This window comes from Grammomys surdaster, unplaced genomic scaffold, assembly GCF_004785775.1.
Source record: "Grammomys surdaster isolate TR1022 unplaced genomic scaffold, NIH_TR_1.0 125947, whole genome shotgun sequence".
Taxonomy (NCBI): Eukaryota; Metazoa; Chordata; class Mammalia; order Rodentia; family Muridae; genus Grammomys; species Grammomys surdaster.
This window is the reverse complement of record NW_021620769.1, coordinates 549,660-565,436: the sequence shown is the minus strand read 5'-3', so window position 1 is coordinate 565,436 and position 15,777 is coordinate 549,660. Positions and strand designations below refer to the sequence as shown.

Sequence of the window (15,777 nt, the reverse complement as noted above, 5' to 3'; positions counted from 1 at the left end):
TCCTCCTCCTTCTCCTCCCTGCTATTGCTTTACGTATTTACAGAGTCCAGTTAGTTTAGAGACCTCTTCCATGCTCAGGGTAATTCACAGTAGTCTTATTTTCTCTACATGAAAGTATATTGTTGTTTCTTAGCTGTGCTATTAGATTCTTTAAAAATTTTTACATTAAAGATGACAGTGGGTATTTGTTAATTTGGTGTGATGTATGTACCCTCCCAAGATGTCCATTTTCAGTCCTTGTACCTAAAGACTAAACCTGTACACAAGAAACCTTAAGCCTCTACAGCTGTTCTTTAAGAACAGGTATTCTAGATATAGAACATAGTCATAATATAAATAAAAGATATAATTTCTATCTATTCTTCTAATATACATGGAATTTTTTCATACTGCCACTCATCCCACAGATTAGATTCTACTTAATTATAAACTAGCAGATCCAGACAACTTAGAAGTAATTTTACTTTTGACATTGAACTGGAATTCACTGATACCTTTAAATATTCTTGGACAGAGGGAATAAAATACTCCACTAAGAGTTATTTTTCATTGTTTTAACTATCAAGAAAAAAATACATATCTTTCTTTAAAAACTCTGTTCTTCCCCACAGAAGCAACATTCCCTAAAATGGAGATTAATAAGCAATTAATGGCTCAGACTTAACTCAATAATTGCAAATGTGCTAGTATAATATCTTGATAAATATAAGAATTTTTAGAGCCAAAAATTTAAAGACTTTGATGTGTGTAAGATCAATAGACGTGACTTATCACTATTTAATATGAGTTTTAATTTTTAAATGCCATGTTCTAGTGAAAAAAGTTTACTGCACTGGAACATTGAAATTCCAAGAAAGAATCCAGACAAAAGAAACAAACTTTATATTAAAGTGCCATTAAGAGGCCACACTTACGCAGCCACCTCTTCTTTCGACAGCCCTTTGAAATTCTGCTCCAGGTAATAATCTATGTCATCTTTCTCTTTGATCAACTGGCTCCTAAATGAAATAGAAAGAAAGAATATAGTACTGTCCGACCAAGTTGAAAGGCTTCCAAACCCAGAATGCTACCAGGAAAGAAGACACACTCAATAGACAGGGACGTCCAGAGTGAGAGTTCTGCTGTAGCTGCAACCTTACATTTTTTTTGGATCATTTCTAAATAACTCAAAAGGCAGAAAACAGGGAAGAGTAGACCTAATGAATAACAGGTGTACCACAGGTCACAGGCTGGGGTCCTGCCATCTCCCAGCTCACTCACGGGTGTTGCAGCATTACGCTTGCTATTTTCTTTGGTAGAGAACTTGAGTCAAGAACAGCTGTTTGATTCAGATGTCTGAAACATGTTCCAAAGATTATTAAAGTTTTCCCTGGAATGCTGTCGAAAAGCTTTATTTTTTCCCCAATTGTTCTATTGTTTTGGTTTTGTTTTTCAGACAAGTCTCGCTCTGCAGCCGAGGCAGGAGTTGAGGCCACCTCTGCCTTCTGAGCGCTGATCAATCACAGGTGTGCCCCATCATGTCCTACTAAAACCTGCTTGTGTTTCTTTCTCAAATAGTGCATGAATATCAAATCATTGAGATGCAAGATGCAAACATTTTAAAATAGATTTCATTGAAAATTGTGTTCATTCTAACATCCTCTATATTTGTGAAACTAAATACAGACTAAGTTCCCAGAGCCTGTGTGCATGGCACTAAACATCCCTAAACAGTCATGCTTTTACTTACAGAATACTTATTAAAGAATGATTGTAAAATACTTTACCCTAGATAGTGATAATAAATATATTTTCTTTAATAACATTCTTTTCAAAAAAATCCATCTACTCTCAGGGAAGTAGTGAGCAGTTGTGTGTATTACTCATTTCAAAAAGAATATGTAATCAGGGCAAAAAGACAGACAAATCAAGCTTTTTTGAATTTTGTAAATATTTCAAACATTAGAGAACATACACATGCATGTGTGCACGCACACCCATATGTGCTTATTAAAAGAGAATAACACTTAATCTCAGCCAAGAGTGTTTGTGTTGGTTTGGTTATGCATTTACTTTGGTCCACAGGCTTCAGCCTTCCCAAAAAAGACTAAAAATGCAAGACAAGAACAAAGAAGTCTTGCAATAATCTGATGGTTCTACTTTACAGGAATTGACATAAATGCACAAAAAGAAAATAGCCAAAAGTACATATGCAAATTATTTCTAGTCATAAGCAATATGTGTATTCCTGAATGTCAATACACTGGCAAATGGCACCTTCAAAGTATCTCAGTATCTGTTAATATTCATAAATATAAACGCATCAATTTCTTGTTCTGGATTTTCTGACAACTCCAGTAGCTTGGTAGCCATTCGTCAGCAGCAGCTGTATGGGGAAGAATTTTCAGTCCCTATTGTCACTTCAGGAGCTAAATCTGGTCTGCCAATCTATCCCAGTAGGAAGCATGCATCCTACAAGAGCATAGCCCTCCAGAACAGAAGCTAGTCAGTGTTGGAGACTTTATGAGCTAAAAGCTGCATTTGCTTCCATTCTAAAGCTTCTCCTTTATTGCCTGTACATATTTTTTTTAACAATCTTGAAACGCTATAAAAACATAAAATAATTTCATAGGAAATAAAAAAATTAAACGACCACCAGCTTGGTAAATAAATATAATGATTATGCTTAAGGGAGTCTCATGAAACCTTTCAAAAAGGTAATTTTGAATATTTGACTATAACAATGGTGTTATTTCTCTTCTTTACACAACTGCAGTCTTTGAGGCTGCTATTGACCCTGCTGGCTGCAGGACCTGTACTCTGTAGGAAGCAGGGCTGCATACCTTGGGATTGCTTTTGAAGAGCATGGTAGCTTCTGCCTGGCTAAGATTGCAAGCCGTGTACGAGTCATGGGAAGTGGGGGAAAGGCGGCCATTGGGGGCTGCAAAATATAAGCAGAAATGACAGTTACAAAAGGATAAATCTTCAAAGACTCCTTGAAGATAAGATATTAGCAACGTCCTGTGTATTGTCTGAGGTGAGGGTGTCTCTATATGGGGCTGTGTCTCTCGTCTCTTCTACTGTCTGTCTTTTGGACAACTGTCTGTATCTCTACACCAGGGTGGTTTAGAAGAAAAACGTTAAGTGCATTGATGACTCAACTTTGTTAGCAGTTCTGTTAACAGCCATGGTTGCAGTGCAAGAATGAAGCCTCTTTGGATAGCTGTGGGTTTCCAGATTCATGCTTTGCTCTCCTGTTACAACTCTCAGAAATAAAGGAGTCCCTTATAATGATAGATGCCAGAATGATTCTCAGTAAGGAGGCAGCTTCCCCGGGGAGGCAGAGAGCTAAAATATGTGACATAGCAAATTATTCTAAAAGGTGTTGGTTTTAAAAGTTGTTTAAAACACCTTTCCCTCTCATGCCTTAAATGTGTCAAGAATTTGGATAAGGTGTAAGAGAGGTAGCTCTTCTTTGACCCTTCATGACTGCACCTCTTCTGTGTGCTTAGAAGCTCAAGTAACCTCACTAGGGACAGGGCTTATCTCCACTCAGTTATCAGGTAGAAGGGACTATCATCTGGGACCCAAACAGAGCTATCTTCTAGAGCTCATGCATGTAGTGTGGTCAACTAGCTTGAATTTTCTCATTGTATAGCAGCCTCAGGATTTCTCAGGGCCAACACAGGGCTTCAAAGGCAAGAACTTTAATGAAAAGTCAAGAAGCCGAGTCCCTCTTAGGTCAGGGCCTCCAGGCCACACAGTCCTGTCATAACAAGTCTGTCCTTATGCAAGGCATGTGAATACAGAACCATCCACCTGTGGAAGACTGTCATAGTTACACTTGAAGAAGAGAATTCTGGGTAGGAGAGATGATGGCAGCCTTTTTTTTGAAATGCATTGTGCCATGGGTATTAGCATTGAGAAAGGAGAATTAGTCAAGTTATTAAAACTATGACCCCAAAGAAAGCAAGGTGGATCTTAGTACCCGAAGGACCTACAAAGAAAGGGTGACAAGGCTCTCAGCTGCAAGAGTCTACCTTCTACCTAAGTAGGGAGGCGTTAAAAAGGGCAAATGTTCGTGACACCATCACTGTTGTGCATACCAGCTTTGACTCCCTCCCTTCAGCAATCTGAAAGGCTGCCTCTAAGTTTCAAATCGCTTTTCACTCTCATTTTATACGTGTGTGATCTGAAGTAAAACCATCAACTCAGGCCCCAATAGTCAACAGATTATTCTCTGAACCACTACTTTGTGACAGGCACTGTCGTAAGTGTTGTAGACACACCGCCTATCAAAATAGACAAAGATCTCTGATCTTATGAAATTTCCATTATGGAAGTGGATACTCAGAAAAGTAAACAGCAGTTACATAAGCAAAATAAACAGAACATCATATGGTGATAAAAAAGACTTCATAGAAGAAATACCACACAAATGCTAAGCAACAGTGGAGGGCACATGAGATAAGGAGACGAAGTTAAAATTAGGGAGGCAGAGTTTTGAAGCTACTGTAGAAACTCTTATGTTTTCCTGATTGACACAATACTCTTTCTACTGTAGGTCTTCCAGATACCAGGATCCATCCTGGTTCCTTTGGGGTGACACAATTTCAGCTTTACTTTGAAAGGTTTACCCAGATTCTTCTGAGATTATGCCACAGGGAAAGGAATGCCAGGATGCAGAAGGGCTACTGCTGAGGCATCTGTGAAGTCTGACAGGAGAGGTAGGTGGAAGGAGATGCAGTGAGACCTGAGACAGCCATATACAGACAGCGGAGTACTAAGATACTTATGGGACCAGGGGAGGGGAGGGGGACACCAAACCATCACAGGAAGTCTTGTGAAAGTTGTGTCGATAGGTTTGGTCTCATGTTCTAAGGACGACTATCACATCAGACTAAAGTATTTTTTGCATAATTAAAGAGATAGTTTAAATGCAGATTAGTATTTTATTTCTGATACATTAGAATCCCATTACTCTGTTTATGTAGACACGATTAGCTGCATGGATCATAAAGGGACATATTCTATGCTTTTATGGCATATGCAGATAGCCTGTGCACAGCTACACACTTAAAGCACAGTCTGAACGCAACGTAGGTTTTCTTTTTTTTTTGCAAAGTAGTTTTTTTTCTTTCTGCAGAATAAGCAACAGAAGATAATTACAAGGGATAACTTCATAATGTAATAACTTTTTAACAAAAAGATCTAATTTTTCTGATCAAATGTTATGAGTTGGCTTATCTGGATGCCCAGAATTTATTAAATCAAAGTCTTAAACATAATATGTGTTAAGAAGTTTGGACTATTAATGGACAATCCTCATGGATGTGCTTAAAGGAACACCAGAAGGCTCCGAAAGCCCACCTTCCAGAAGCTCACTCCAGAATCCAGAAGGCCTTTATTCCAGAGTACTCAGCGTTACCGAGTACAGTGGAATGCGTTCAGCTGTAAGCCCCTCCTATCTACCCCTAGTGGGCTTCAAGGGGAATGAAGACAGCAGGAGCTACCACGGCCTCCATTCAGCACACCCATGAGTGATGACATCCTGAGGCCCCATTCTGCTTTACAGGGCATAGTAGAGCCGGCATTGGAGCCAGGGAGTCTGCGCAGTTGTGGAGGCCTTTAAACGACTCACCAAGGAGCTTCTCACACACCAGGCACTCAGTTATGTGCAGGTGATGGGGCAGTGTCAGGAGTTCTGATATGGGCCTCATTCTCCACCTTGGCACCCCTTGGCTTTTGTTATACAAAAGCAAGCAGATTAGCTGAATTTTTCCAGAAGATATAAGCACATAATGAAATCAAATGCAAATGATATACTTGGAAAAGAATGTGTCTTCGTTGTCACACAGATCAACTGCGATTTTTTTTTTAAATTGTAAGTCAACGTTCCCCACCATTAAAGTTTCAGCTGCCAGCTCCTTCATTTTGCTCTCCTCTGATCTGAGAGCAAGAGCAGCGGGAACACCTTTACTCTTAAATTTAGTTTAATGTAAGTATTGCAAGCCCTGCTGGCAAGCCTCAAGGCACAAACTCTGAATGAGGGGTGGTCAGAGCTGAATTATAAAGTAGGGAAAAAAGTTATTAACTGCATGCCGGAAAAACGTCGCTCAGCCCATCTGCACTGCGGAGTGGAAGCTAAGCATCGAATGGTTGTTTGGCAGGCTCTCTGCTTGTTCTCAGCCCATAGCCTACCTTGCCTATGATTGCTAAGCAAAGGTATTTTGTTTTCCACAATTAATGTGTGGGTGCCACTTCATCTATTTATACAATAAAACTGTGTAGTTTGAATTACATCTTCATGTGGGATTTGAAACTCACTCAATATTGAGTGTGATCCTGCACCAAATTAATTTCCAAAGTAACTGTCTTCCCTTTGATGCCTTATGAGTTTGGTCTTATGTATGTTTTTATTAAAGCAGGTAACAGCACTAGTAACAGCAGCTGAGGAGGATGGAAGTAGTGGGAGGAAATGCCAGTGTGTGAAGTGGGCTTTCTCTTCAGGGTTTTGTTCTGTTTGTAAAGCGGCAAAAGCTGTTAACATGACTTGAGTCATTGTCCCATGATTCCCAGATCTGGGTGTTCTAACTTCAACTTAGCAATAAGGAATTTAGTCCATTCCTGCTGTGTACTACCTGACCTAGACCTACAGCAAAAATGGAAGCCACCCTCAACCATTGGCCATCAGGGTGGACCCCAACTCATCCCTACAAAAGAAAGCTGCAAGAAGGCAATCGCTCAGTGAGGAGAGGGAGGGTACCTCTCAGGCTGGTACCAAAATGTGCTTAGCCCCTGGAACCCAGGCTGAAGCAGTGCACTAGGGAGGACCCAGGGGGCATTTCCCCCTCCCCTTCATTGCCAGTACTACATGTGGCTGAAGCAAAGATCAAAAGGCCGCCTGGAGCCATTCCACAGTTGGTATTCAGAAAAGATTTGGCACATCCTTTGATCTGCTGGTTGGCACTCACATCAGCTGCAGTTACAGCCTGAGTTTGGCCCCCACATACAAAGACAAATGAGAATGGAGAAGCAGGGGATAAAGGTTTGAGAGTTCTGGGTCAGGCTGCATGCGTCCCATGGTGGGAGTTTACATCTCTGGCCCCCAAGTGAAACTCTTCAAAGAGCAACCCTTCTGCCCACTTTCCCTTGACATGTCCCCAACAGGAGCCACAAAAGAGAGCAGATGACTGTGTCCTCCACAGTGGCAGGTTAGAGAGGAACCGTGTCTTAATGACTGGATTTCCCGGTCCGATCAATGTGACAGTGGAAGCTGACATGAGGGAAACAAAGCCAACAGACCCAGCAAACAAATTATTATGCATCACCAAGAAATTCAAAATAAATATGATTTTCCCATCAATACACAAAGTCATTCTTCTGATTCGGAACTTTTTATGTAAGAATTCTTTAGCTCCAAAAGATAAAAGAAACCACAGACTACATTGAGTAGATAGACTATTCTCCTTACAAGATTGAAAAGCAAGTTCACATAAAGAGGTTTGAAATTTTGGACACTCCTAGCATGTTGTGGTGGACAGCTGGATGAGTTGTGAATTAAAAAGCAATCAGACATTTCCCACAACCTGACACTTAGTAGTGACACAATTAAAACATCAAGTAGGGAAAGCCTTAGAAGGTAAGACGCATTACATCCAACTTAGATTTGCTCTGGATTGCTCTGGGCTCTCAGATGCCTCTGAAAAAAATCAGTAAGCAAAATGCAGCAGCAAAGAAAAGAGAAAAAAAATAAAAAGTACTTAGCAACATAATTCCTCTGTGCTCAAGTAAAGAAACAAGACTCACTCACGCCGGTGGATAAATAACTAAGTACTGTGTGCCCAGCTTGTAGCATGTTTAACTGAACCAAAAAGCAAAACATCCCTGTTAGACACTATGAAACTAATCACTAATTCAACAAAGTGCCCCCCCAAACACCTGAAATACGTGTGCTGTCATAATCTAACTCCAATATGGTTCAGGATAGTCAGTTCTTTCTCTGACATTTGTGAGCCCGAGCAGTTTTTAACGACAGCTGAGAAAGGAGAATAGCTTCCTTCCCTTCTGTTTCCACCCACCTCTGAACGGGTTGGCTATGCCTATATATATTTGGTTTTTCTTGGCGGACCAGGTGGTCCAGGGGGCAAGAAGAGCGCCTTCCTCTCCTCTAGGGAGGGGATTGATTTTGGGGGGGGGGTGAGTGGAAAGGGCCTTTACTCTCCGGAAACTGGGGCCCAAGTAATGGAGGAAAGTGTTCTTGGGAAGGAAGAGCAGCCTACTCTCCTGGGAGCTGACCAGGTCCTGTCCCCAACCTTGACCCACAAACCTCAGAAAACTGGCTCTGGGGCTGTGGTTCTGTGTCCCCTGACTAAGCTCCTGCAGGCGGTGAGTGCTGGGCCCCGGTACTCTCATCCCAGGTTGGTGGCCTGGCTGGGTGCAGACAGAGGACACTGAAAGCGTCTCCAGGGAAACAAAGGGAAGCGGAGGGACACAAGGAGGCGGAGTTAGGCTAAAATGGGCTTTGGGATTGGTCAGCTCCAAGACTCTTCAAGCGTGGGGGCGGTGCTTGGAAGAGGGGCCTTGTTGATGAATGGGTGTGGCCCGCAAGAAGATCTGGTTCCTCCAGTGGACCCGCCAGAGAAAGTCCCACAATCCAAGGGCCTTCGAGTTTCTGAATGCCCCTTAGTTGTTTCCTTTAGGGTTCCGCTTTTTCTTGAGTACTTTTCATTATTTCCATGCATTCAGTTATTTCTCGTGGACATACAACTGATCTTTGTGACTACGTATGGCCAGCGCCACCTCTGGTCTACACCGGGAGAGCCTCATCTGCTCTCCTGAATTCATTCTGTAGCTTTCAGAACCACCTTTAACCATTTGACCCCTGTGAATTCTCCCCCAGACTCTGCTCTCTGATGATTTTCTGCACGGGTGATTTGTGAGTTCTGTTTGCTGTTGTCTCACAGGTAATCCCATCTGAGTTAGAGGTCTAGAAAACTATCCTGCCTGTTTGGAGTTATTCTCCTAGCTTGCTGTTCCTATCTCACTGGAAAGTCTATGACTGATCCTTCTATTGAACATGAGGTTCTTTAGAGATAAGTCTTTGCAAATGATAGAAAGCTCAACTGTAACAAAAATAAAGGGGAAACTATTTCCTCCAAGTGAAGGGTGCTGGCTTCAGCCACTCTCTTTCTCAAGGGACTTGGATCCTTCTGAAAGCATTTCAGACCTAAGGACGTGCCTATCTCTATCTACATAAAATTCATCTCACTTTATTCTTCTCACTTATAGATGTCTTTACTATGACCCCCATCTTCTTTGAGAGTGTCAGCTAAATATGTGTTTTTGTCTTTCCTTTTTCCTGTCTAATTTCCTGTGATAGCATGGGGACAGGGGTGTGGTATGTATTTACACAGGTTTTGAATTAACTGAATGATTGACAGGACAGACAGAAATTTCTCCAATTGATTCTTTCTTCCCCATCTAGAATTCAAAGGGGAATGGGTAGCAGATACAGATGACCACTCAAGCTGTTACTGACCTACTACATTCAGAGTGTCTTCTGATCTGTGCTCTGAAGATGGGTATTTAGGATAAGTCAAAACTCTCTTCAAATGCAAACTCCAATCCTCCAGTGGATGCCACCATATCCTAGCCACTCCCCATAATGGATCTCAATGCTATTTTGACACCCCACTCATCAGTTCCCTCAGGAAAATTTCTCAGAGTCCTTCTGTTTTGACTCAAGTGTTTTATTGAATGTGTCCCCTTGCAACACTGAAGAAAGAGTATTCTAGGTAATCTGAGTTCTTTTGGGGATGATATTGTCCAACTTTTCCCTACAACCTTTGGTAAAGTGTACACCCTTGGTACTTAGAAAGTATCCTTTTACATTTGCTAGTCCTGACACTCATGAGGAGACCCAGGAAGCCCATTTACCTGTCCCTCTTGTGTAGATGATCTCCTTTATGTTGTCAATGACAGTCACGAGCCTTAGTTCCCTAAAACATCAAAGCATTTCTGAATTATGCTATGTGCTGTCACAAGTCAGCCTTGGGTTCTGCTCTGTGCTACTGTCATGGCAGACCTGGGCTGCAAGGGCTGCCACCGGGACATACCTTGCCTGTGGAGAGAGATGATAATGGAAGAAAATTGCCCACTGGCTTCAAAGGCTCTATCTAGAATAAAAGCAACAACTTTCTCTCACGTTTCATTGGCCACAACTTACAGGATCCCCCTCAACTCTGAGAAATGAGGAAACTGTCACTTTAACATGTGTTTATTTTTTTTTATTTTTTTTTTCATGACAGGGTTTCTCTGTGTAGCCCTGGCTGTCCTGGAACTCACTCTGTAGACCAGGCTGGCCTTGAACTCAGAAATCCACTTGCCTCTGCCTCCCAAGTGCTGGGATTAAAGGCGTCCGCCACCACCACCCGGCTACCATGTGTTTTAAAGAGAAACCAAACACCTGTAAATGATAGGTGAAATAGTCACAGTGGCTCTTTCCAGTGAGACCTTACATAGCTGTGGCTACCCTGGAATACCTCATCCTCCACACACAGGATTTATAGGTATGCTTCGTCAGAGCTAGCTAATGCTGTTTAATGCTTTTTTGTTTTGACATCTCATTAGGTTCTTGAGGAAGAATCCTTCCTTCCGTCAACATCCTGTATATCCTTCCTCACGTTTACATAACTGTAAGGTATTACTTTACAAATAGTTTCCTTTTTAAATGTTTTCTTCTATGATTCTGATTATTAATATTAAGCCCCTCGATTTGAATTTTTTTGAATAAACAAGTTTTTATTTGTAAATTTAGTCAACATACATAATTGAACTAAAAACTTCAATAGGATACTTTTAAAAACCACTTGAAGGCCATCTCTATAAAAGAGATTTTTTTTTTTGCCAGGATAGTAACCAGGTGTAACCTAACCCATCTTCATTGGCAGAGGTCCAATAAGCTGAAGCTGTATTCTTTCCTCATGTTTATAAACTCCACAAGGAAAAACAAACCTTGTACAGTTTTTCCCCTTAAAGATTAAAAAGAAACAAAACCAAACTCAATCTAGGCATAAGACTAAACACCACAATGAGAAGCTGCACTAACTAGATTAGTAACAGATGCTGGTGTGAATAGCTTGTTATTTTACTCTAGAGCCCTTATAAATAAAATCCCCATTAGTGTTGTGTTACCAGCCAGAGGGTCAGGGGTTAGTGAACATGTGGTAGAATGAGGACTTATGCAAGATTTAATACGCATAGCATTGTTCTGCTTTGTTAAAAACGAATGCAGTCTAGTCAGGAAATACCAACTGGACTAAATTACACACACCTTAATGACAAGACTCCCCACCACTTGTAAATGTAAAACATTTAATGTAAAAATGTTGAACACTACAATATATAAAATAGCTATTATAAATGCACATAGTGTATTCTATAGCTGCCAGATTTACTTTTTTTTTTTTTTTTAAAGGAAACTGTTACACTGTGGCTAAAACTTGTATCTTCAACCTTTGAAAAAGCCCACATTTTATCACAGTGATGTATGGTTAAACACTTGGATCAAGTCATAACCAGTTTTATTGCAAAAGGACCCTGTACACATTTATCAATTCTAGTACCTTACTAGCTATCCAACAAGTCATTAACATACAGAAACATGCATCATGAGAAGCAAGAAGTATCACCCATCCCTTCTGCATATTAGCAACTTGTCACTCCTGAGCCACAGTGCTCACCTCACTGAGGTCTGTGAACAGTCACTCTTCACATTCATCCTGCGTGAAAGATGGAATGACTTAGGTAAAAATGCAACATATTATAAACAGTTTCTTACAAAAAAGTCACAAGTTAAACCAAAGTATTTTACAGAATTTACTACAAAATGCCATAAAAACCACCTCAACTTAAACTCTCCCCCCCCCCCGACCCCCCACCCCGTATCCCGCGAGCCAACTGGATATCTTTGGGCATGATGGTGACTCTTGGCGTGGATGGCACACAGATTGGTATCTTCGAACAAGCCCACCAGGTATGCTTCGCTAGCCTCCTGAAGGGCACCGATGGCTGCACTTTGAAACCTCAAGTCGGTTTTGAAATCCTGGGCGATCTCTCTCACCAACCTCTGGAATGGCAGCTTCCGGATGAGCAGCTCAGTCGATTTCTGGTAACGAGGGATCTCTCTCAGAGCCACGTCCTGGGCCTGTAGCGATGAGGTTTCTTCACCCCACCGGTAGAGGGCGCGCTTTTCCGGGCCGCCTTGGTGGCCAGCTGCTGGGAGTTGGGGGGTGGGGGGAACTTTCCCACCGGTGGACTTCCTGGCCGTCTGCTTGGTTCAGGCCATTTTCTTTCACCTAAAGCCGAAGTCTGAGGCCCTCGCTGGCACCGACGCGCCGCTGTAAGTGCTCGAATAAGAGCCACAATCGCTGAGCAGAACGAGAAGATGCTCCTCCAATGAACGACCAAACCGCTCTGCCTGATTTGAATTTTTAACATCTAACAAATATATTTTTTCATTTTCATTATTTTTACCATTTTGTTATATATTATTTATAAAATTTTTGAAAACACTTGTCAGCTCCTTATTAATGCTTTTGTATATGGAAAGAATCATGTTTAGGATCTGTAGCCTCTCTTATATTGCTTCATTGGATTTATTTTCAGTGTGTGTGTGTGTGTGTGTGTGTGTGCGCGCGCGCGCGCTCGTAGAGGTAAGAGTTTTTGAGGGTGAGTTAGCTTTCTCTTCTTCCAGTCTGTGGGACCCAAAGTTCCCTGGGCTTTGAGACAAGTGCCTTTACCTGATGAGCATCTTGCTGGTTCAGGATAGCCTTCGAGCTGGAGATGCTGGCCCCACAGCTCTGAACACAGGGAGTACAGCCTCTACCACTGAGCTCTGCTGCCACTGTTTTTAATACAGTCTTTTCCATGAACAGAACTTCTTTTCAGTCATCACTGAATGTATCATATTTTTAAGGTTATAATTGTTTTCTACCAAGTGTATTTGCCAACAGGAAAGTTTTTCATTGTTTAATGTTGACTTTTTTTATATAGTCTATTATACTTGGCTGCTACAATGCTTATCAGTAGGGTCAGCTGTCAGTAACAGAAATCAACAAGAGAACTGGACCATCAGTCCACGGTTCCCAGCATCTGTTTTACATCTTAACTGGATGTGGAGATCATTGTTGAGGAAGTCTTTCACAATCTGGCCACAGTATCTGCATTTTATCTGAGGAACGCACACACAGAACAGCGGCCTGCCGAGTTGAACCACCAGCAAGGGCTTCCGCACATCAGCTTCAAGGACAGGCGGGGAAATGTCAGCTATATTTTGAATATGAGGAGCCTAAAAATTAGGAATCGATAGGTATGGCAAAGAGGAAAGCGTGAATGCTGGGGATGCTGGACATCGAAGCTCACCACAGTGGCCATCCTAGGAATTAGCTGCAACTCTGGTATAAGTCGTCTATTTTCTGAATGGGATTGGTTTCCCCAAATTTTCTCTGGTTGCAGTGGACACTTTTCTTTAGAGAACTACCTCTCAAGCTGTGCCCACTGAGGGGACTCTGGCCAGCCCAAGCATGACAAAATGACTCTGGTAGGCCTTGTCCTACTTTCCCACCCCTTCTGCCTTGCTAAAAGCCATTAGATTCCATGCATTCCTAAAGCTAGCCACCAAGGCCCATTTCCTTATTTGGTCACTTCCTCCTCATGAGACTGTCAAGGTCCAGCTATCAAAGTATTGATGTCAACCAACCAAAAGCTCCCTTTGGCTCACCTAATTAACATGCCAAATTACAAGTAAGCACCTTTTACACAGGGTTTCTCTTTTAACCTTTATGAACTGCCATTTGCCTATGGGTCACCACTGTCCCCTCTCTTCCAGAGGCAGTCTCCTTTGTGCTGAGAACTTGGTCTTTGGGTGTCCTGAGCCAATGCCGATCCCTTTCACCCACTAGAGTAAACAAGAGATCTATCTATTCAGATGTATCAACATGTGCATCTGGAGTGCACATGCTTTCTTGACCGTTCATTTGATGTTGTCAGAAAGAAGTATGTGGTTTAAAGTTTGCTCCCTGCTCTGTGTCTAAAGAAGTATGTGGTTTAAAGTTTGCTCCCTGCTCTGTGTCTAAAGAAGAGGCAGGCCAATAGAATGCAGACTAGCTGGACCGTACTGTGCTCAGATCCACATTTCTCCTGGCGTTCAGTCCTACTCCACCTCCTTCATCTTCTTCACCTGCAGATGCTGAGCAGTGATTTCAGGCTTGTTTGGAAAGCTGTCCATTGTAGCAGCAGTGCTGTGGCCTGCTTTGCCAGGCCCATCCTTCTGCCCACTCCCTTCTGCTTCTGCCCAGAGGGCCTCTGACTCTCACAACCATTGGCATTCTCTGCTGTTCTCATTGTATGTGTTATTATATTGACTTATTTATGATATTCATAAATTTGCTACTGAATATAGAGATGGAAGGGAGCTAGGCATCTTCATTTGTCATAAGCTTTTCTGGATCTTAAGAAAGCAGCAATAAGATAAAACAGGAGAATTATGGAGCAGATAAAAGGAAGTTAAACTATGGAACAAAAATGGAAAATGTAGTTAAAATGACAGAAAGGAATTGATCACTGATTCATAGTCACTAAGTCATAAACCATCTTAATGTTGCAATAGTGCTGGGTGACAAGACTTTTCCTGGAGACAAGCAACACACACATCTACTCGGCCCACATAAGGAGCCCATGACAGACTATGGTATGGATACCACCAAAGTCCAATGCAGTGAATCAATGAATTTTATTGAGGGTACTTACAGGAATGTGTATGAGGGGTTACCTGTAAGGGCAGAAATGACGCACAGACAAATGCATCACCAAAGCCCATCCCAGCATGGGTGACAGCTCACAAGAGCTGGGAACCTGGAGCACAGCCTGCAGCCAGCTCAACAGGCTGAAGGGTGTCCTTTCCAAGTGACTCAGTATGCACTCACTGATAAGTGGATATTAGCTCCAAAGCTCGCAATACCCAAGATACAACTCACAGACCACATGAATCTCATGAAGAAGGAAGACCAAAGTGTGGGTGCTTCAGTCCTTCTTAGAAGGAGCAACAAAATACTCATGGGAGCAAATATGGAGACAAAGTGTGGGACAGAAACTGAAGGAGGGGTGTCTGCCCCACCTGGGTATCCATCCCATGTGCAGTCACCAAAGGTAGACACTGATGTGGATGCCAGGAAATGCATGCTGACAGGAGCCTGATACAGCTGTGTCCTTAGAGGTCTGCCAGAGCCTGACATATACAGAGGTGGATGCTCACAGCTAACCATTGAACTGACCATGGGGTTCCCAATGGAGGAGTGAGAGAGAAGACTGAAGGAGCTGAAGGGGTTTGTAGCCTCATGGGGAGAGCAACAATACCAAACAACCAGAGCTCCCAGGGTCTAAACCACCAGCCTGGGAGCACATAGGGAGGGACCCATGGCTCCACCTGTATATGTAGGGGAGGTTGGCCTTGTTGGGCATAGGTGGGAGAGGAAGTCCTTGGTCCAATGAAGGCTGGGTGCCCCAGTGTGGGGGAATTCGAGGGTGGGGAGGAGGGAATGGGTGGGTGGATGGGAGCACATCCTCATAGAAGCAGGAAGAGTGGGGATAGGATGGGGGTGGTTCTGGGTGGGGAGGAAATAGGGAAAGGGTATAACATCTGAAATGTAAATAAAATATCCAATTAAAAAATTAATCTAAAAAAAAAGAAACGGCACCAAAGAAGATGATGCCTAAAAGCCTAAAAGAAGGGGGGGG

At 42.4% G+C, this 15,777-nt stretch overlaps 1 protein-coding gene and 1 pseudogene across 1 annotated transcript in view; one reads left to right on the top strand and one right to left on the bottom strand.

The window, feature by feature from the left end:
- Positions 1 to 2,914, bottom strand: part of Ttc29 (tetratricopeptide repeat domain 29) — a 184,827-nt gene extending 181,913 nt beyond the window's left edge. The window contains exons 1-2 of the mRNA XM_028753402.1: positions 2,823 to 2,914; positions 915 to 998 (exon numbers count right to left, since the gene is read on the bottom strand). Coding sequence (XP_028609235.1) covers positions 915 to 998; positions 2,823 to 2,914 — 176 coding nt within the window. The remainder of the gene's footprint in view (positions 1 to 914; positions 999 to 2,822) is intronic.
- Positions 2,915 to 11,959: 9,045 nt separating this feature from the next.
- The window catches only part of LOC114609172, an 18,069-nt pseudogene continuing 14,251 nt past the window's right edge, over positions 11,960 to 15,777 (top strand).